A 22,036-nucleotide genomic window follows, 5' to 3' on the forward strand; every position below is an offset into this window, starting at 1 on the left:
GGTGCCATGTCATGGGGCATTCCAGATATTGAGGTAATACTACACCCAGCGTGCCATGTCATGGGGCATTCCAGATATCGAAGTACTACTACACCCAGTGTGCCATGTCATTGGGCATTCCAGATATCGAGGTACTACTACACCCAGTGTGCCATGTCATTGGGCATTCCAGATATCGAGGTACTACTACACGCAGTGTGCCATGTCATTGGGTATTCCAGATATTGAGGTAATACTACACCCAGCGTGCCATGTCATGGGGCATTCCAGATATTGAGGTAATACTACACCCAGCGTGCCATGTCATTGGGCATTCCAGATATCGAGGTACTACTACACCCAGTGTGCCATGTCATTGGGAATTCCAAATATCGAGGTAGTATTACACCCAGTGTGCCATGTCATGGGGCATTCCAAATATCGAGGTACTACCACACCCAGTGTGCCATGTCATGGGGCATTCCAGATATCGAGGTACTACCACACCCAGTGTGCCATGTTATTGGGCATGCCAGATATCGAGGTACTACTACAACCAATGTGCCATTTCATGGGGCATTCCAGATATTGAGGTACTACTACACAGTGTGCCATGTCATTGGGCATTCCAGATATTGAGGTACTACTACACCCAGTGTTCCATGTCACTAGGCATTCCAAATATCGAGGTACTACTACACCCAGTGTGCCATTTCATAGGGCATTCCAGATATTGAGGTACTATTACACCCAGTGTGCAATGTCATTGGGCATGCCAGATATCAAATTACTCCTACACCCTGTGTGCCATATCATTCGGCGTTCCAGATATCAAGGTACTACTACACCCAGTGTGCCATGTCATTGGGCATTCCAGATTTTAAGGTACTACTACACCCAGTGTGCCATGTAAAATGGGTATTCCTGGTGTCCAGGTACTACTAAACCCAGTGTGCCATTTCATGGGGCATTCCAGATGCCAATGTACTACACTCAGCATGCCATGCCACAAAGAATTCCAGCTGGTCAGGTACAGCTTCACCTGGGGCATTCCAGATGTCCAGGTACTACTGCACCCAGCAAGCCATGGTGTGGAGCATTCTGGGACTTGTGGTGCAGTTGATAGATTTGCCAAGTAAGAAGGGGCATGAGCCAAGATCTGTGCCAGCTTATGGACCAAGAACTGATCCAGATGGAATAGCTTGTATTGTTCATCTATATCCCAGTACCCCCAGGGCAGAGCAGAGTAGTACAGTGCTACACATCTCCCATTCATCCTCCAGGCTCCTGAGATCCCAATGCACACAGTGCCCTGCTCCCCCTCCACCCCAGTGCCATGCACACTGTACCCCACCCCCTCCCTCCCAGTGCCAGGCACACAAGCACACCCCATCCACACAGGGCTTTACCTTGGGCTTATTAAAGGAGGGAACCTTGCTCTCCATTCTGCAACTTCAGTTTCCCCTTTGTGCTGCCTGCTGCATGACAGATCATATTGTCAGGTTACATAGCCCCTCCCCTTCTCTGCCCGGCCCCCCTGCCCGGGACAGACACGCCCCCTCCCTGTACTAGCAGTGCGGGGACAGCTGCGATCATCTGTAGTGCTGACCGATCAACCGATGATGGGCCGCATTGAGGGTGCATGGGCTGCATGGCAGTGTGTTACCATCATCAGCATGGAGGGTGCATGGTAATGTGTTACCATCATCAGCATGGAGGGTGCATGGCAATGTGTTACCATCATCAGCATGGAGGGTGCATGGGCTGCATGGCAGTGTGTTAACATCATCAGCATGGAGGGTGCATGGGCTGCATGGCAATGTGTTACCATCATCAGCATGGAGGGTGCATGGGCTTCATGGCAATGTGTTACCATCATCAGCATGGAGGGTGCATGGGCTGCATGGCAATGTGTTACCATCATCAGCATGGAGGGTGCATGGGCTGCATGGCAATGTGTTACCATCATCAGCATGGAGGAACAAGTGTATGCCAGACACATCATATCCAGCATGGGATCACAGCAGTTCCTGGCTACAAACACCTAAGCACATATCTATCTATCCATATATCTATCTATCTAATCTATCTAGATTTTTTTTTTTTACCCCATTACAGGTTTTCAATGGTCATCAAAAAAAAAAAAAAAAAAGGACTACACACACAAAGAAATTATACATACACATCTATATTATATTATATATATATATACACACACACATATATTTTTTTTTTATTTTTTTGTTCCCAGCGTCACAGGTTTTCAATGGTCATCTAAATAAACAAAAAAGCCACCCCAAAAATCAAAGGAAAAAATAATGCAGAAGTCTAGTACATTTTGCTGAAATTTCATTGCAGCAACTCAGAATGGTACTCAGCAGTTTGTGTGGCCCCCCACATGCTTGTATACATGTCTGACTATGACGGAGCATGCTCCTAATGAGACGGCGGATGGTTTCCTGTGGTATTTCCTCCCAGATCTGGACCAGGGCATCACTGAGCTCCTGAACAGACTGAGCTGCAACCTGGTGGCGTCAGATGGACTGAAACATAATGTCCCAGAGGTGTTCTATTGGATTTAGGTCAGGCGAGCGTGGGGGCCATTCAATGGTATCAATCCCTTCATCCTCCAGGAACTAGCTACATACTCTTACCACATGAGGCCGGGCATTGTCGTGCACCAGGAGGAACCCAGGACCCACTGCACCAGCATAAGGTCTGACAATGGGTCCAAGGATTTCATCCTGATACCTAATGGCAGTCAGGGTGCCATTGTCTAGCCTGTGCGTGCCATCTGACTAAACCCTGCATGGTGCACCTGAGAGGAGGTCAGTGACAGCGCCACTAGGCCAGTCTGATTGGGGGAGGGGGGTCACTGATGTAAGGGGAGAGTAAATACAATAATGTAAGGGGGCACTGATATAAAGGTCCCCCGTATATTAGTAACCTCTCCCCTCACCTTAGTGTATTCACTCTGCGAAAGGTGGTCTCTGGTCCCCCACATCAGAGTTCCTGGCGTTCCCCTTTACATCAGAGTCTGCAGGATTCCCTCTTACAGTGCAAAGGGGGAACTCTGCGGACCCTTATGTAAATGGGAACTCTGACCTAAAGGGGAATGCATGGACTCTGATATAAGGTGGTCTCTGGTCACCAGAGCCCCCCCTTACATCAGAGTTCCGCCCCTAGATCATAATCTGCAGCATTCCCCCTTTACATAAGAGTTCCCTTCCACTGTAAGGGGGATTCCTGCAGGCTCTGATGTAAGGGGGGGGGGGGGGGGGGACTCTGTGCTGGCTGGGTAATAGTAACCTGACCTTGATGTAAATGGAGAAATATGGTTTTTGACTTTTGTTTACCTTAAACACATTGCTAGTAGCACTAGCTATATGGTTATAGGTTGAATATTAACATTTGCACTGTTTAGCACTGAAAACGGTCATTTTAGGTACTTTTTTGAAGTGTCAGTAAAAAATGCGGCTCCGTCAGTAAAATATGATTTTTGCCAGTAAAAAATTGGTGCCGTTTGTAAATGTTGGCGTCCTGACAGTAAATTTCACTTCAGGGGGTTGGCAACACTGACACACATACATACACCCACATATACATGCACCCACACACATACATACACCCCACACATACCCCCCACACATACATACATACATACCCACCACACATACATACACACATACCCCCCACCCACATACATACCCCCCCCATACACACACACACACACACACATACATACCCCCCCTACACACACATACATACCCCACACCCATACATACCCCCCCCACACACACACAACCCCCCCCCACACACACAACCCCCCCCCACACACACACACAACCCCCCCACACACACACACACACACATATATATACCCCCCACATACACACCCCCCCCCGAACACACACACACATACATACATACCCCCCCCGAACACAAACACATACATACATACCCCCCCCCCCCACACACACACCCATACATACCCCCCCAACACACACACACACCCATACATACCCCCCCTACACACACACACATACATACCCCACACACACATACATACATACCCCCCACATACACACATACATCCCCCCCACATACACACACACATACCCCCCCCCGGACACACACACATACATACCCCCCCACACACACACATACATACCCCCCCACACACATACATACATATCCCCCCACACACATACATACATATCCCCCCCCCACACACACACATACCTCCCCCCACACATACATACATAACCCCCCCACACACACACACACACGCACACACATACCTCCCCCCCCACACACACACACACATACATATCCCCCCACACACATACATACATAACCCCCCCCCCACACACACACACATACATACATACATACCCCCCCCCACACACATACATACAAACATACCCCCCACACACACATACCCCCACACATACATATATACAAGTACCTGAAATAAATAAAAAATACATACCCCCCACACACACACATACATACCTCCCCCCCCCCCCCCCACACACACACACACACACACACACACACATACGCCCACACATACACAGCACATTGCCGACCTGCTTTATTGCTGGAAGAAATGTTTTGGAAATGAAGAAACTTGCCAGTATTGGGGTGGTTAAGGGGGCACTCTGGCCAGAAGTTGGTACACCTTTGAAGTGCACTATTGGATCCCTGTCAGCAGCAGCTGACTATTGTGAGGGACAATTTGTATTCATGTGTTCCATGCCTTTCCTTGTTGTGCTCAGACAATACCTGTCCTCATGACTCGTGGGTGTCACTTGTTTGTGCTTCATCACCAGGACACAAGAACAATTGTCACACCACCATGACCCGTCTGTCCCCTCATTCACAGCTAAGGGAGATGTATAGACAGACAGAACTTCTATTGGATAGAGAAGAAAAGGATTTAAAGTCCAGTGGTCTTTTTTGCAGTGTCCCCGCTCCAGAGATTTCCCTTCACTTCCTTTTCCTGGTTTACAGGAAGTGAGAAGGAATATCTTCATAGTAAGGTGAAATTTCCTCTAACCTAAGGTGACCAGATTTTTAAAACTAAATCCCGGGAAATGTTTTTTTGGCAAATGCTAAACTATTTTATAAGCATATCTTCCTTAAATGATATATGCAGTGTATGTGGGATGTGTTTATGGAATGATTTAGGATATATACATTATTTCTCACATTTCCTCCATGAGATAAAAAAAAAAAAAAGGATACTACTTACATTTTTTTTAGGATATGAATACCAAATGTTATGAAGGTAAGATAGATAAAAAACAGGGTGTAGAGTTCAGGAGTGCATTACATAAAGAATGCAGGGCTAAGTAGCGTTCAGGAGCGTGCTACATAAAGAATGCAGGGCTCAGCTGTGCCCCGCAATGCAGCCTGACCAGTGCCCATCCCATGCAGCCTGACCAGTGCCCCATCCCATGCAGCCTGACCAGTGCCCCATCCCATGAAGCCTGACCAGTGCCCCATCCCATGAAGCCTGACCAGTGCCCCATCCCATGAAGCCTGACCAGTGCCCCATCCCATGAAGCCTGACCAGTGTCCCATCCCATGCAGCCTGACCAGTGCCCCATCCCATGCAGCCGGACCAGTGCCCCATCCCATGCAGTCTGACCAGTGTCCCATCCCATGCAGCCTGACCAGTGCCCCCCATCCCATGCAGAGTGACCCGTGCCCCCCATCCCATGCAGAGTGACCAGTGCCCCCATCCAATGCAGATTGACCAGTGCCCCCATCCCATGCATAGTGACCAGTGTCCCCATCCCATGCAGAGTGACCAGTGCCCCCATCCAATGCAGAGTGACCAGTATATGGGGATTAGAGCGCCACCTGATTACAAAAAGCAAAGTTCTTCTGCTTAGTGCTTACCCGGCGTGGGCGCTGCCATATGAAGTCCCGCCTCCTGGAACGGCTCCTATGATAGACGTCACCAGTATGCTGTCTATCATAGGTAGGAGCCGGTCCAGGAGGCGGGACTTACAGCAGCGCCTGCGCCGGGTAAGCACGAAGCAGAAGAACTTTGCTTTTTGTAATCAGGTGGCGCTCGCTCCCCCCTTCCCCTCCAGAGGCAGCCCAACTATAGCCCAAGCAGAACCCATGGTAGGGCCGGCCCTGGGTGCCCCCCTGCCCCAGTTAACGGTGCATTGGCCCTGCAAAATGGGAACAAATCCGGGGACAGATTCCAGCCTGGGGGTCATCTGGTCTCCCTAATCTAACCCCTTAAGAAGATTCCCTGCACAGCCCCATCACAGCCCCCCTTACATCAGAGTCCCCATCACAGCCCCCCTTACATCAGAGTCTCCATCACAGCCCCCCGCCTTACATCAGAGTCCCCATCAGAGCCCCCATCACAGCCCCCCTTACATCAGAGTCCCCATCACAGCCCCCCGCCTTACATCAGAGTCCCCATCACAGCCCCCCTTACATCAGAGCCCCCATCACAGCCCCCCTTACATCAGAGCCCCCATCACAGCCCCCCTTACATCAGAGTCCCCATCACAGCCCCCCTTACATCAGAGTCCCCATCACAGCCCCCCTTACATCAGAGTCCCCCCTTACATCAGAGTCTCCATCACAGCCCCCCGCCTTACATCAGAGTCCCCATCACAGCCCCCCTTACATCAGAGTCTCCATCACAGCCCCCCCCTTACATCAGAGTCCCCCATCACAGCCCCCCTTACATCAGAGCATCAGAATCTCCATCAAAGCCCCCCTCCTTATAGGAGAGTCCATCTTACATGAGAGGGCCGGGTAAAATCTTTTACAGTGGTCCCGACTTGTCCCACAGGTTTGCAGACCACTGGTCTAGGAGAGCACGAAAAGACGTTTTAGTTATCCAACACCTCTCTTCTTTGGTGTTTCCCCACACTTTGTTAGTGGACTGTCCCAGAGCTTCCTCAAATCCAGTGCAGGACTATGTGCCCAGCTTTGTAAGGCATCTGACTTCTGGAGCTTAGGGTATACGAAGCTGCCAGACCAGTCTTACAGCCCTGGGAGAGCCGAGGATCGGGCAAGTACTTTTCCTGGTCCGCTAGACATAATCCCAACATTTCATTCTTGCAGTATGTGAGCAGCTCCACTGCAGGGGAGACTTTTACTTTCCTCAGAAGTTCAGCTTTAAAGTAGAACTTGTTGTTGTATATATAAGTCGCGCTAAATATATTAGATGGAGATGTGAAGTCCATAAAAGTCCAAAAATTTATTATTGATAAATTCCAGGATCAAGCTCCCTTGAGGGTATGTGCTTACCAGATGAAGGTAAGAAAAAGGCAGTCTCGCTGCGTGGAAACTTGTCACCTTGACAGTAGATCCAAGCCTCTATGATCAATCAGCTCAGTGGACATAGGATCATGAAAAGCAAAAAATAACGCAATAGCGTAAAACCCAACAAACAAATTGTGACTATCACCACAGGTGTGGGTAAATAAGGATAGTGATGTGAAATGACCTCCACCACAATAATAATAAAATAAATTAAGTCATGCAAAAATTAGGGAATTTAAGATAAATACCCCTTACCAGAAAGGTTAAGGGTTAACACCTTAAGTGATTAAATGTGTATCGTTTGGAGTGGCCTCTTACCAAACATAAAAGTAATAACACAGTGAAGAAAACGTTGAAAAGAAATAATCGTGCTGAACCACCACCAGCTGGATTCGCCTCTTACCCTGGATAGATATAGGTTAGCCAAAGTGTACTATACAAATCCAGTGTACCACTCAGGAGCCCGCAATATCACACCTGTGAGAGTTGCCTCTTACCACATGAGAAGTTATATCAAGCCTGTAGGGTAAACCAAGTGGCCAAAGACCGACCCCAAATTGCATGTAATCCAAGCCTGTATGTTAAACGAGTAACCAGGGAATCCGACCAGAGATGTAGGTGACTGGGTCTCAGGAGTTTCAGCAATACAGGATATCACCACCATAAGAAGAAAAAAGGGCTCCCATAGCGTAAAACCATAAAAACATTTATTTCGTAAAAGCAAAAAAACTTACAAAAACCAGGAATGGGTGAGCAATGGAAGTTGCCGCCGGCCAGACGGCTCCGCTCGTCCGCACTCGTGGGTCGCAGTCAGATGACGTCAGTACGCCGTGCCCTGACGACGTTTCGTCACAGATGACGTTTTCAAAAGGTGAAAAGTAGAACTATATGCCAAACTTTTTTTTTCCATTTTAATAGAGTAAGAAAGGGTTATAACCCCTGTAAATTTTTTCTTTTTTCCATCTGTGGTCCTTTGGCCTATGGGACAGGAAGTGAAGGGAAATCTCCCCGAAAAGGAAGTGAGAAGAAATCCCTACGAATTAAGGAATCTCCCGGGGTCACCAGAACTAGTGTCCCCATTGGAAGATTTCCCCTCTATTACTTTTCTGGGGACAACCCACAATTTAGTATTTTCTTTTACTTTCAATGATAATGGTAAACAGCACAAATAGAGAGGGTGAATCTCCTTAAAGAGGTTGTAAACCCTCAAAACTTTTTTTTTTTGCAGTAACCTGAAAGAGAAACCCATAATGAGCTAGTATGCATCGCATACTAGCTCATTATGAAATACTTCCCTAAGAACGAGCCCCCGCCGTGCCGCCCGCTCACCTGTATGACGGGCGACGTCCATACGTCTTCCGGGATCGCGACATCCGGCCATCTGATTGGCCGAAGCCGCGGTCACGTGCGCGGGAGCCGACGGTCACGGCACGGGGCGCTGAAGAAACGGCACCAGCAGCCGTTCCTTCAGAGCGCATGCGCCATTGACGTCACTGGCTGCATGTAAGGTAAATATATCCTAAACGGTACATGTTTAGGAGCTATTTACAGTACCTATAGGTAAGTCTTACCTATAGGTAAAAGTGTCAGAGGAGGGTTTATTTCATCTTTAACAGGGACACAAACAGGAATAAATACCTGACAGGTGTCTTAATTGCCTAGTTATACTTTCATAAATGTGTCATGATAATCCACCCACCTTTCCACATCTCAGAGACACCATTTTTTTTTTTTTTTTTTGCCATCTTGCATTATGCAGCAGGAGGAGCAAGACTATTTAAAACTAATGCCCCATACACACGTGCAGATTATCTGCAGACTTTTGTCTGCAGACTTACCTTTTCTATGTAGTGCAAGGGCCTGCCGGATTGCATACAAATTGAAAGTGTTTAGGTTTGACCTCATATTACATGGTTTTGGTAAGTCTGCAGATAATCTGCACGTGTGGGGCATAAGACATACCCCCCTCTGGAGCTCTTGTGTGATGAAAGAATCCAAAGGAAGATTTAGCCTATACAGTGCCTTGCGAAAGTATTCGGCCCCCTTGAACTTTGCAACCTTTTGCCACATTTCAGGCTTCAAACATAAAGATATAAAACTGTAATTTTTTGTGAAGAATCAACAACACAATCATGAAGTGGAATGAAATTTATTGGATATTTCAAACTTTGTGAACAAATAAAAAACTGAAAAATTGGGCGTGCAGCAAACTCTCTCCAGAAGTTCAGTGAGGATCTCTGAATGATCCAATGTTGGCCTAAATGAATAATGATGATAAATAGAATCCACCTGTGTGTAATCAAGACTCCGTATAAATGCACCTGCACTGTGATAGTCTCAGAGGTCCGTTTAAAGCGCAGAGAGCATCATGAAGAACAAGGAACTCACCAGGCAGGTCCGAGATACTGTTGTGGAGAAGTTTAAAGCCGGATTTGGATACAAAAAGATTTCCCAAGCTTTAAACATCCCAAGGAGCACTGTGCAAGCGATAATATTGAAATGGAAGGAGTATCAGACCACTGCAAATCTATGAAGACCTGGCCGTTCCTCTAAACTTTCAGCTCATACAAGGAGAAGACTGATCAGAGATGCAGCCAAGAGGCCCATGATCACTCTGGATGAACTGCAGAGATCTACAGCTGAGGTGGGAGACTCTGTCCATAGGACAACAATCAGTCATATACTGCACAAATCTGCCCTTTATGGAAGAGTGGCAAGAAGAAAGCCATTTCTTAAAGATATCCATAAAAAGTGTCGTTTAAAGTTTGCCACAAGCCACCTGGGAGACACACCAAACATGTGGAAGAAGGTGCTCTGGTCAGATGAAACCAAAAATAGAACTTTTTGGCAACAATGCAAAATGTTATGTTTGGCGTAAAAGCAACACAGCTCATCACCCTGAACACACCATCCCCACTGTCAAACATGGTGGTGGCAGCATCATGGTTTGGGCCTGCTTTTCTTCAGCAGGGACAGGGAAGATGGTTAAAATTGATGGGAAGATGGATGGAGCCAAATACAGGACCATTCTGGAAGAAAACCTGATGGAGTCTGCAAAAGACCTGAGACAGGGACGGAGATTTGTCTTCCAACAAGACAATGATCCAAAACATAAATCAAAATCTACAATGGAATGGTTCACAAATAAACATATCCAGGTGTTAGAATGGCCAAGTCAAAGTCCAGACCTGAATCCAATCGAGAATCTGTGGCAAGAACTGAAAACTGCTGTTCACAAACGCTCTCCATCCAACCTCACTGAGCTCGAGCTGTTTTGCAAGGAGGAATGGGCAAAAATGTCAGTCTCTCGATGTGCAAAACTGATAGAGACATACCCCAAGCGACTTACAGCTGTAATCGCAGCAAAAGGTGGCGCTACAAAGTATTAACTTAAGGGGGCTGAATAATTTTGCACGACCAATTTTTCAGTTTTTTATTTGTTAAAAAAGTTTGAAATATCCAATAAATTTCGTTCCACTTCATGATTGTGTCCCACTTGTTGTTGATTCTTCACAAAAAAATTACAGTTTTATATCTTTGTTTGAAGCCTGAAATGTGGCAAAAGGTTGAAAAGTTCAAGGGGGCCGAATACTTTCACAAGGCACTGTAGTTGTTCACTTCTAATAAAAATTCAACAAGCTATTTTTTTTTTTAAATTATTGATTCAAAATTAATGATACATTTATTAAAAATGTATGAATTGGGCTCCCAGCCTATGCAAAAAAAGAAAAAAACCCTGCACTAGTCTCCTGAAATCCAGAGCTGTTCGTAGCAGTACCTTATTTTTTTCCACAAGTTGTCCTCAGCCTTCCAGGTACATAACGCCTGGTGCCACTGTACATACAAAGTGTCATAGCATAGCTCCCAACTGTCCCATCTCTCATCGCCGGCGCTCCTTCCTCACACAGACACTGCAGTGTGAGGAAGGAGGGGGAGCCGTCAGCCGCCGGGGACACACAGCAATGTAATCAGGGCACCGATCACCAGTGCCCTGATTACTGCAAGGTAAAAAACACACACAGTGCCCCCCCATCAGTGCCCACAGTGCCCGCCATCAGTGCCCCCCATCAATGCCCACAATCAGTGCCCATAGTGCTGCTAGTCAGTGCCCATCAGTGCCTGCTCATCTAGGCACTGATGAGCACTGACTGGCAGCACTATGGGCACTGAGTGTGGGCACTGATGGTGCTGCCCATCAGTGCCGCTCATCAGTGCCACCCGTCAGTGTCCAGTGCCATCCGCCAGTGCCCATCAGTGCCGCCTATCAGTGCCCATCAGTGCCGCCTCTCAGTGCCCAGCAGTGCCACCTCTCAGTGCCCAGCAGTGCCACCTCTCAGTGCCCAGCAGTGCCACCTCTCAGTGCCGCCTATCAGTGCCGCCTATCAGTGCTCATCAGTGCGGCATATTAGTACCTCCTCATCAGTGCCCATAAGTGCCACCTCATCAGTGCCCATAAGTGCAGCCTATCAGTGCCCATCAGTGCCGCCTCATCAGCGCACATCAGGGAAGGAGAAAAATTTATTTTCAAAATTTACTCGCAGAAAATAAGAAAAACTTTTTTTTTTTTTTTCAAAATTTTTTGTCTTTATTCTTTTTTTTTGTAAAAAATAAAAACCCAGAGATGATTAAATACCACCAAAAGAAAGCTCTATTTGTGTGAAAAAAATGATAAAAATTTCAAATGGGTACAGTGTAGCATGACCGCGCAATTGTCATTCAAAGTGTGACAGCGCTGAAAGCTGAAAATTGGCCTGGATGGGAAGGGTGTTTAAGTGCACAGAAGGCAAGTGGTTAATCACTTGCCGACTGTTTACGTCGGCAGTCAGCCCCTCACAGGCAGAGTGACGTAGATCTACGTCGCTAGCCTGGGAGGGTCTAGGGAGCGAGCGCGCGCTCCCAGAGGCGTGCTTCCGCGTGGTCACGGACCCTACCGCGCATGTGACCGGCGGACATCGGCGATCGTCGCTGCAGAGGGAGAAAGGCAGGCGGCTGATGTGAACAAGCCGCCTGTCATTCTCCCCTGTGTATGAACAGTGATCATACGGTTCTACTATGTAGGACCGTTGATCACTGTTCCTACACCTCAAGCCACAGCCAATCACAGTTAGAATCACGCCCCTAGGGACACACATAACCCCTCCCTCGCAAAAAAAGTTAACCCCTTCACTGCCAGTGTAATTTTACAGTAAAAGTGCATATGCATAGCACTGATTACTGTAGAAATGTCACTGGTAACCCCAAAAGTGTCAAAAATGTCAGTCAAGGGTCCGATCTGTCCGCCGCAATGTTGCAGAACTGCAAAAAAAAAAAAAAAAAAAAAAAAAAAATCGCAGATCGCTGCCGTTACGCGTTAAAAAAAAAAAACAACAAATGACAAAAATCTTTCCCTTTGTTAGTAAACGCGATAACTTTTGCGCAAACCAATCAAAATACGCTTTTTGCGATTTTTTTTACCAAACATATGTAGCACAAAACAAATTGGCCGAAAATGTTAAAAAATTTTGATTTTTACATTTTTTTGGGGGAATTTCATATAAAAAAAATGTGAAAAATATTGTTATTTTTGCAAAATTGATGCTCTTTTTTTGTTTATAGCGCATGATCAAAAAAAAAAAAAAAAATCGCACAGGTGTTCAAATACCACCAAAAGAAAGCTCTGTTTGTGGGGAAAAAAGGACGTCAAATTAGTTTAGGTACAGCGTCGCACGACCACGCAATTGTCCGTTAAAGTCACGCAGTGCCGAATCGCAAAATAGGCCCTGGTCAGGAAGGGGGTAAAATCTTCCGGGGCTTAAGTGGTTAACCAGTACTTCTAGGTGTGCGACAACTGGCCTTCACCAATGATTTAACTAGTCGGAGTCAAACCACCAGCAATTGAGGTGTTTTATGATTAAAGTAGAACTCCGGGTACAGGCACTCGTATACAATTCTGAAGATTAAAAAAAAGCTGTAGTTTGTCTGCCTTCCACTCCTCTAGGCCATTCATAGCACACAGCGTATTCCATGAATACTTCATTGAAATTCAAGAGCTTGAATACAACAAAAGAAAAGGGTTAGAAAAGGAAATCATCCTGATTAGTTCTGGAGGTCTCCTTTTTTTCCATGGAGAAGGGTAAAAGGCATAATCCACCCCAAGTGATTAGTATTGTGGGATTGTGTATGGGTGGCGGGGACTTTCATGGACTCCTCCACTATACCTGGCCCATCCATTCCCAGCAGTCCCTATAGTCCTAAACACAATGCAGTCAGCAGTGGCTGGCAGCGGTTTAATGAGAAGGAAATCTTGAGGGGTCAAGGGCATGCCGTCCCTTTGTTGTGTGAAGGATTCCATCCCATAAGCCTTTTAGACTGGCTTTGTAATTGGGCATTCTTGCAAGAAATTAGGGACTGGTGACACGCACCTCTCTAGGAATTCCAGCAATGGAAAAAAAAAAAATGGACAATTAAAGTAGAACTATTGGTAAAACTTTTTTTTTATTGAATATAGTGTAAGGCAGGGATTCTCAAACTAAGCCCCTGCAGTTGTTCAGGAACTACAATTCCCATCATGCCTAGTCATGTTAGGCGAATGTCAGAGTTTTACAATACCTCATGGGATGTATAGTTCTGCAATAGCTGCAGGGCCGTAGTTTGGGAATCCCTGGTGTAAGGGATGGTTATAGCCCCAATTGTTTCCATCGGTGTCCCATTGGGGTGATTTCCCTTTACTTCCTGTACCACAGCCACAACAGGAAGTGATCACCGCCAAGGTAAGGGACTCCCTGGTTGTCACCAAAGCTAGTGTCCCCATTGGAAGATTTCCCCTCTATTCCTGCTCTGAGAACCATGCACAATTGGCAATTTCCATTCATTTTCAATGATAATGGTAAACAGGACTGTGACGAGACCCTTGCTCGCTCGCTTCCGCTCTCCCGACACTCCTCTGTTTCTACTGAGTCAGCTTGCAGATCGCAACGTCTGATGGTTCAGTCAACCAAGGCTCCGGGATCCGAACTACAGCTATGTGCCATTCGGAATCCATTAGAACAAACACCAAGCAGGCTGTATGTAAGTTCAAACAGGAAGACGTTTATTGGAAGTACACAACACACTTTTATACAGAATTTGGAACATCCTGCCCCCAACAACCGCTTTCCCATTGGTCAATTGCACAGTACATGCCGTTCTCCTTCAGGTCCTCCTTAGCCATGCAAATGAGGACTTGAAAATGAGTCAGCAGGGATTGGCCCGTTAGCTTGATTAGAAGGACTGTTATGTGTAATGAGACAGAAGCCCCCAGGGGGCAATCAATGTACACAATAGCCAGACACGGAACAATGGGAGGTCATCAGCACTCAGCATGAGACAGGGCAATCCACATTCCCTCCCAATACACAAACAAAAAGGAAAGCCTCTCTGACACTGAAAGATATGTAACACACACAGCACTCAGAAATCACAGACCTCATGGCAAATGGGAACAAATCTCAATATTTCTACATGGAGACATTGCTGACAAATATGAAGCAATCCAAACCATCACCCATCTGTCCTTAAATTCCATTGACGGTGAACACCGTCACAAGGACAAATAGAGAGGGTAAAACTCAGTAACTGGGGGGCGCAGACAACAATAAAAAAAAAAAAAAGTAGTTTGGCCTTTAGTTATACTTTAATTAACGGGTCATTAGAATCCACCCACCTTCCCACAGAGACTCCAGTGGGAAGGTTTCTATGCTGTAAACAGATGGTAAACAAAATGGTAAACAGGACAAACAGATGGTGAATCTCCTTACGGGGGCACAAACTGCAATAAATACCTGACAGGTGTTCTAATTGCCTAGTTATACTTTAATAAATGTGTCATGATAATCCACCCACCTTTTCACATCTCAGAGACTCCGGTGGGAAGCTTTCTATGCTGTCTTACATTATGCAGCAGGAGGAGCAAGACTCTTTATAACTGAGAAGTACCCCCTTCTACAGCACCTGGGTGATAAAGGATTCAAAGGAAGATTTGGCCCATAGTGGTTTACAACAATCCGTGCAGCAGACTTCCTTTTTTTAAAGGGTAACTCTGCTTTCGTGGGGAAAAAAAAAAGTGAATAAAGAAAAAACAATATAGCGTATACAATTGCGACACAAATCATATTGTAATTGAATGTTATTAAAAATTACCTTTCCTTTTTAATCTGCAGGTGCTGTGATTTTCTGTAAAATGCAATGCAATATGGCTACCTGGAGGTGTTCTGTACACAGAATGTATACTGACCACACCCCAGAAACATCATTTCCTGCTTGTGTGATTGGCTCACCAATTTTCCCAGAAGTCTGCACTAAGATACAAGTCAGATTTTTGGCATCCCCTGCAACAAAAATGTCATTTTTGGTGAGATACTCCCAATAGGAACATGTCTAAAGGGATACAGCCCCAGCAGATTTCCTCATTAGAGCCCTGCAGCTGCCACAGCTAATAGATAATAATGAAACCACTCCCATTAGACCCACTCAGCACAGAGGAACAAGCAGGGGTTTCTTCAGATTTACAAAAGGTAGGAATCTGCAACAAAGGTTGTTAAAATCTTTGCATTGTACAGAGATCACCCAGAGGGGAATGCTTTTTTTCAACAAAAGTGGAGTTACGCTTTAAAGCCCAAGACAAGATCATTTTTTGAAAATGATTCATTCAAAATTAGAAGATACATTTATTTAAAATATATTGTTTTGGTTCCCAGCCTATGCAAAAAAACTGAAATAAAAACCTGACAGGTGTTCCAATTCGTGATCGACCGATATCGTTTTTTTAATGCCAATACTGATACCAATATTTTGGTCATCGGATATCGGTATCGGCCAATATTTTCGGACATGTAAAACATTTTTTTTTTTTACAGGAACTCTTGTGGAGGGATCCCAAACCCCTCCTCGGCACTGAAAAGCATTCAAAATGCCAAGTTTGGCGGTTTTGAATGCTGTAATTTTTTTGAATCTGGCGCAGAGTACCCGGAAGTGATGTTATAACATCACTTTCAGGTTTTACAATGAGACCCGATCAGAGCCGAATGCGGCTTTGATCAGGTCTTCGGTGGCCATGCAGGTAGGATGCCCGGGTCTCCAGGTGGGACGGGAGACCCGGGCGAGCCGAGCCGGGGGGGGGGGCGTCCCCTCCCGCTCCTTGTAATGACAGCCGAGCGGCTTCTCAGCTGCATCAATTGTCATTACAAGACAGCCGACCCTCGGCTATGGACGCCGGTACCGGGGTGATGCCTCTAGCTGCAGGCATCACTCCGGGACAGCACTTTCCCGAAATATCGGCGATATCAGTACCTCAGGGGCAGATTTCAATATATCGGGGAAAGTGCATATCGGCCCCCGATATATCGGTGGTGCTGATAATCGGTCGATCCCTAGTTCTAATCCCGCTTCCCTCTATCCAAAACTAAAAAAAAAAATAAAGTTTTGCATTTAGATTTACAGGGGTTGCTTGATTAGCTCTCAGGGGACAAAAGAAAAAGGTATAAAGAGATATTTGCAAACTTGCTTCATCTGCCTAGATCAGGGGTGTCAAGCTCAAATTTCAATGCGGGCCGCATCAGCATTATCATTCCCTTCAAAGGGCTGGTTATATCCAACCCCCCCCCCCCTCCTTACATCAGATGTCAAGAGCCCCCCACCATCAGTAGTCAGGAGTCTCCCAACTTCCCTTACATCACAGTATACCCACCTTACTTTGTGCTGTTGCTGGGGCATTGCTGGGAATCTGAAAGTGCAGGGTCTATAGCAGGGGAGGACTGGGGCAGGGGGGCAATTGCCCCCTGGGCCACTCTGATGCCCCGTAAAAAGGCTGCACCGCTTCTGCCACAGACATGTCTAAAGGATTCCTGGTGAAGAGAAGTGAAAAGTCTCTGCCACTGACCTACTGAGTGTGGAATGAAGACAAGGACAGAGCGCAGGCCTCCCCCTCCCTCCAGCATGGATGGTGTAAACTGTGTCTGAGCAGAGGCCGGTTCCATGCCCCACTGAAGACTCTCCTCCCCTGGCCAGCCCAGATTGAGCTGTCCCAGCTCCCCCCAACCGTCCCCTGCTGGCCAGGTCGGGAACCTGGATTCAGGCGGTAAGTAGAGAGTATCTGGAGCAGGGCTTCAACTTGGAATGGGAGTCAGGAGGAGGACGTGAAGAGGGAGAGTGGGAGGAGGGCCGAGTCGCTGCACCATGGGCCTCTGGTTTTCACTTGCCCCCTGGGCTGAAAGTTGCCAGTCTGCCCCTGGTCTGGAGGAGGACCAAAGAAGGGCTGGAGCTTTCCTAAAGCTGCAGGACAGGTGCCAGAACCACATGAAATGGCCCGGAGGGCCAAATTTGGCCCACGGGCCTTGTGTTTGACACAGGTGGCCTAGATATTTTAAAGGCTGTAAAGGTTATTAAAAGTAGCACTTTGACATGTTGTATCTTACATAGTTACATAGTTTGTGAGGTTGAAAAAAAGACATCAGTCCATCCAGTTCAACCTCTGATGTGTGTGTTTGATGTTAGCCGTACATAGTATACCCCTGTATGTTGTGGTCTTTAAGGTGCCCATCTAATCGTTTTTTTAAACTATCGATGCTCCCTGCTGATACCACTGCTTGTGGAAGAGAATTCCACATCCTTACCGCTCTGATAGTAAAGAACCCCTTACGTGTTTTAAGGGTAAACCGTTTTTCCTCTAGTTTTAGTGAGTGGCCACGAGTCTTATTGTATTCCCTTTCTCTGAAAAGTTTGTTCCTTATTCTTGGGTCTGCAGTACAGTGTTTGTGCATATATTGCTTCATATATCTGCTGCATTTGTTTCTTTTTTGTCAATAAAAATACAGTATAAAAAAAAAAGTAGCACTTTTTCTTTATTGTGATTGGACAGTTACACAACCCCAGCTTCCCAAGTGTGGCCATTGACCCCTCCCTGCATGCAATCCCCAGGATCTGTTGCAGTGATCCCTACTGCTTGCACACCTGACACATAGGTATAAAATCAAGGTTATATAATATTATCTCCAATAATTTCACAGAAAGCCTGCAGGAATGAGATAAGCTGTATATTGCAAAAGAGTGAACTCTGGAACTCCTGGACAGAGCTGGGAAATATTTGCACAGATTTGTGTTGTTAGAGATAAGAGGCGAGAAAACCTAATTGGAGGAAAGCAGCGTTTGTTTGAGCTACAAATATAGGCAAAGATGTAGCCTGATAACGGTGTCCCCAGTATTTTCCTATGATACCAGTGTCCCCAGTACTTACCCAGCATACCAGTGTCCCCAGTACTTTCCTATGATACCGGTGTCCCCAGTACTTTCCTATGATACCGCTGTCCCCAGTACTTTCCTATGATACCGCTGTCCCCAGTACTTTCCTATGATAGCGGTGTCCCCAGTACTTACCCATGATACCGGTGTCCCCAGTACTTTCCTATGATACCGCTGTCCCCAGTACTTCCCTATGATAGCGGTGTCCCCAGTACTTCCCTATGATAGCGGTGTCCCCAGTACTTACCCATGATACCGCTGTCCCCAGTACTTTCCTATGATACCGCTGTCCCCAGTACTTTCCTATGATACCGCTGTCCCCAGTACTTCCCTATGATAGCGGTGTCCCCAGTACTTCCCTATGATAGCGGTGTCCCCAGTACTTACCCATGATACCGGTGTCCCCAGTACTTACCTAGGATACCGGTGTCCCCAGTACTTCCCTATGATACCGGAGTCTCCAGTACTTCCCTATGATACCGCTGTCCCCAGTACTTTCCTATGATACCGCTGTCCCCAGTACTTTCCTATGATAGCGGTGTCCCCAGTACTTACCCATGATACCGGTGTCCCCAGTACTTTCCTATGATACCGCTGTCCCCAGTACTTCCCTATGATAGCGGTGTCCCCAGTACTTCCCTATGATAGCGGTGTCCCCAGTACTTACCCATGATACCGGTGTCCCCAGTACTTTCCTATGATATCGCTGTCCCCAGTACTTTCCTATGATACCGCTGTCCCCAGTACTTCCCTATGATAGCGGTGTCCCCAGTACTTCCCTATGATAGCGGTGTCCCCAGTACTTACCCATGATACCGGTGTCCCCAGTACTTACCTAGGATACCGCTGTCCCCAGTACTTCCCTATGATACCGGAGTCTCCAGTACTTCCCTATGATACCGGAGTCTCCAGTACTTCCCTATGATACCGGAGTCTCCAGTACTTCCCTATGATACCGGAGTCCCCAGTACTTCCCTATGATAGCGGTGTCCCCAGTACTTTCCTAGGATACCAGTGTCCCCAGTACTTCCCTATGATAGCGGTGTCCCCAGTACTTCCCTATGATAGCGGTGTCCCCAGTACTCACCTATGCACCTTTATTTGTACCGCACCAGGAAATATTGGCTGTGCGCACAACAAGAACACATACAGTATTTAGTGGCATGTCTGGGACAAGCAAATATTGTCTAACAACAAGATCCATGTATATTCTTACTCATTCCACACCTGTCTGTATTTTTAGCAGTTGGAACTAGCTCCCCCCCCCCCCCCCCCCGTTCTTGCACCCGGGTACATTGAGGGATTTAATTCCCTTTACAAACCCTTTTTTTAGTTCCTCTTACTTGGATCTTGATGTGCTTTGTGTATTTCTTCCAGATCTGTGCAGTGATCCAGTGTGTAATAAAGACCACTCACTGCTGCTCTCTCTTCTTGTGCAGGGTGACTGGTCTGGTCTCCGCCTCCTCCTGTAGTTTTCTGTAGTGGGTGGGGCCTGCTGGGCCCCTCCCACAGCTCGGATCAGGCTATGTACAGCATAGTGAGAAGGTCAGTGCTATGTTACAAGGTAATATGTGAGTTTGCAAAGGCGTTTGGTGCACACAATGTGAAGTTCTACCCTTTGTGGATACTTAGAAATATACTTAAATGTTTTTTTCTGCCTACAGTTATGCTGGCCATACACTATAGGTAAAATCCTTCAAACTCATTTTCGAAAAACAAACACTCGGCCGTGAGAGCAGACGATCATGCCATCATATAATGACCGATAAACCGTTCAATGGACATAAATGAATTTGTTTTTTGTTAATTTTTATACAAATACCTAGTGCAAACAGTTTGCACGAGAAACACATTAACCTTTCAATTATTCGTTCGTTCAGCAGCAAAGTTCCAAACTTGTCCTTTTTTTTTTGGCTCAAAGACGTCACAACCGATTACTGATTTGTGCCCTTTAACTGGTCAAAAATTAAATGAACGAACTGTCCAAATGACTGAATTTCAGCTGAATTTTCATATAGTATATGGCGTTAGTGTTAGGTTTTATATCCCCGGTTTGTTTTTTATACCTGCTATCTAGGGGAACCGATGGAGAGGAGTTCCCCTAATGTCCTGTCCTGGTGACAACAGTTTTACCAGACAGGAAGCTGGGGAAAATCTCCAACAGCAACATAGACAGAAATAAAAAAATGCTTACTTTAGTAGGGGAAGGTTAGAACCCCTCTCAGAATTTTGTTGAGATAATCTTAGAAGGGGATAAAATTTCTTTGGTTCCAAAATTACAGTAATATGAAAAACATTTATTTAACATACAGTAAAATGAATAAATTTCTTTGTTCAAAATGAAAAATAGACCTTTATTATGGAAATGTAATCATGTGACAACACTGAAATGACACTTTGCTACAATGTAAAGTAGTGAGTGCACAGCTTGTATAACAGTGTAAATTTGTTGTCCCCTCAAAATAACTCAACACACAGCCATTAATGTCTAAACGGCTGGCAACAAATGTGAGTACACCCCTAAGTGTAAAAGTCCAAATTGGGCCCAATTATCCATTTTCCCTCCCCGGTGTCATGTGACTCGTTAGTGTCACAAGGTCTCATATGTGAATGTGGAGCAGGTGTGTTAAATTTGGTGTTATCGCTCTCACTCTCTCATACTGGTCACTGGAAGTTCAACATGGCACCTCATGGCAAAGAACTCTCTGAGGATCTGAAAAAAAGAATTATTGCTCTACATAAAGATGGCCTAGGCTATAAGAAGATTACCAAGTCTCTAAAACTGAGCTGCAGCGTGGTGGCCAAGACCATACAGCAGTTTAACAGGGCAGGTTCCACTCAGAACAGGCCTCGCCATGGTCGACCAAAAAAGTTGAGTGCACGTGCCAAGCGTCATATCCAGAGGTTGTCTTTGGGAAATAGACATATGAGTGCTGCCAACATTGCTGCAGAGGTTGAAGGGATGGGGGGGGGGGATCAGCCTGTCAGTGCTCAGACCACTGCATCAAATTGGCCTGCATGGCTGTCATCCCAGAAGGAAGCCTCTTCTAAAAATGATGCACAAGAAAGCCCGCAAACAGTTTGCTGAAGACAAGCAGACTAAGGACATGGATTACTGGAACCATGTCCTGTGGTCTGATGAGACCAAGATAAACCTATTTGGTTCAGATGGTGTCAAGCGTGTGTGGCGGCAACCAGGTGAGGAGTACAAAGACAAGTGTGTCCTGTCTACAGTCAAGCATGGTGGTGGGAGTGTTATGGTCCGCAGGGCAGTATTCCAACATGATAACGACCCCAAACAGACCTTCAAGACGACCACTGCCTTGCTAAAGAAGCTGAGGGTAAAGGTGATGGACTGGCCAAGCATGTCTCCAGACCTAAACCCTATTGAGCATCTGTGGGGCATCCTCAAACAGAAGGTGGAGGAGCACAAGGTCTCTAACATCCACCAGCTACGTGATGTCATCATAGAGGAGTGGAAGAGGACTCCAGTGGCAAC

General features: G+C 46.3%; 1 protein-coding gene across 2 annotated transcripts in view; it reads right to left on the reverse strand.

The window, feature by feature from the left end:
• ADA (adenosine deaminase) overlaps nt 1-22,036 on the reverse strand; it is a 211,460-nt gene that overhangs the window by 118,490 nt on the left and 70,934 nt on the right. Inside the window, exon 1 of one of the 2 annotated variants that reach the window (XM_082271885.1) lies at nt 1,389-1,481. The exons of the other annotated variant lie outside the window; for it this stretch is intronic. Coding sequence (XP_082128011.1) covers nt 1,389-1,424 — 36 coding nt within the window. The 5' untranslated portion in view covers nt 1,425-1,481. Of the gene's footprint in view, nt 1-1,388; nt 1,482-22,036 lie in introns of those variants that run through there. 2 annotated transcript variants of the gene reach the window in all.

This window comes from Pelophylax lessonae (assembly GCF_965119305.1).
Source record: "Pelophylax lessonae genome assembly, chromosome: 11".
In the NCBI taxonomy this organism is placed as follows: domain Eukaryota; kingdom Metazoa; phylum Chordata; class Amphibia; order Anura; family Ranidae; genus Pelophylax; species Pelophylax lessonae.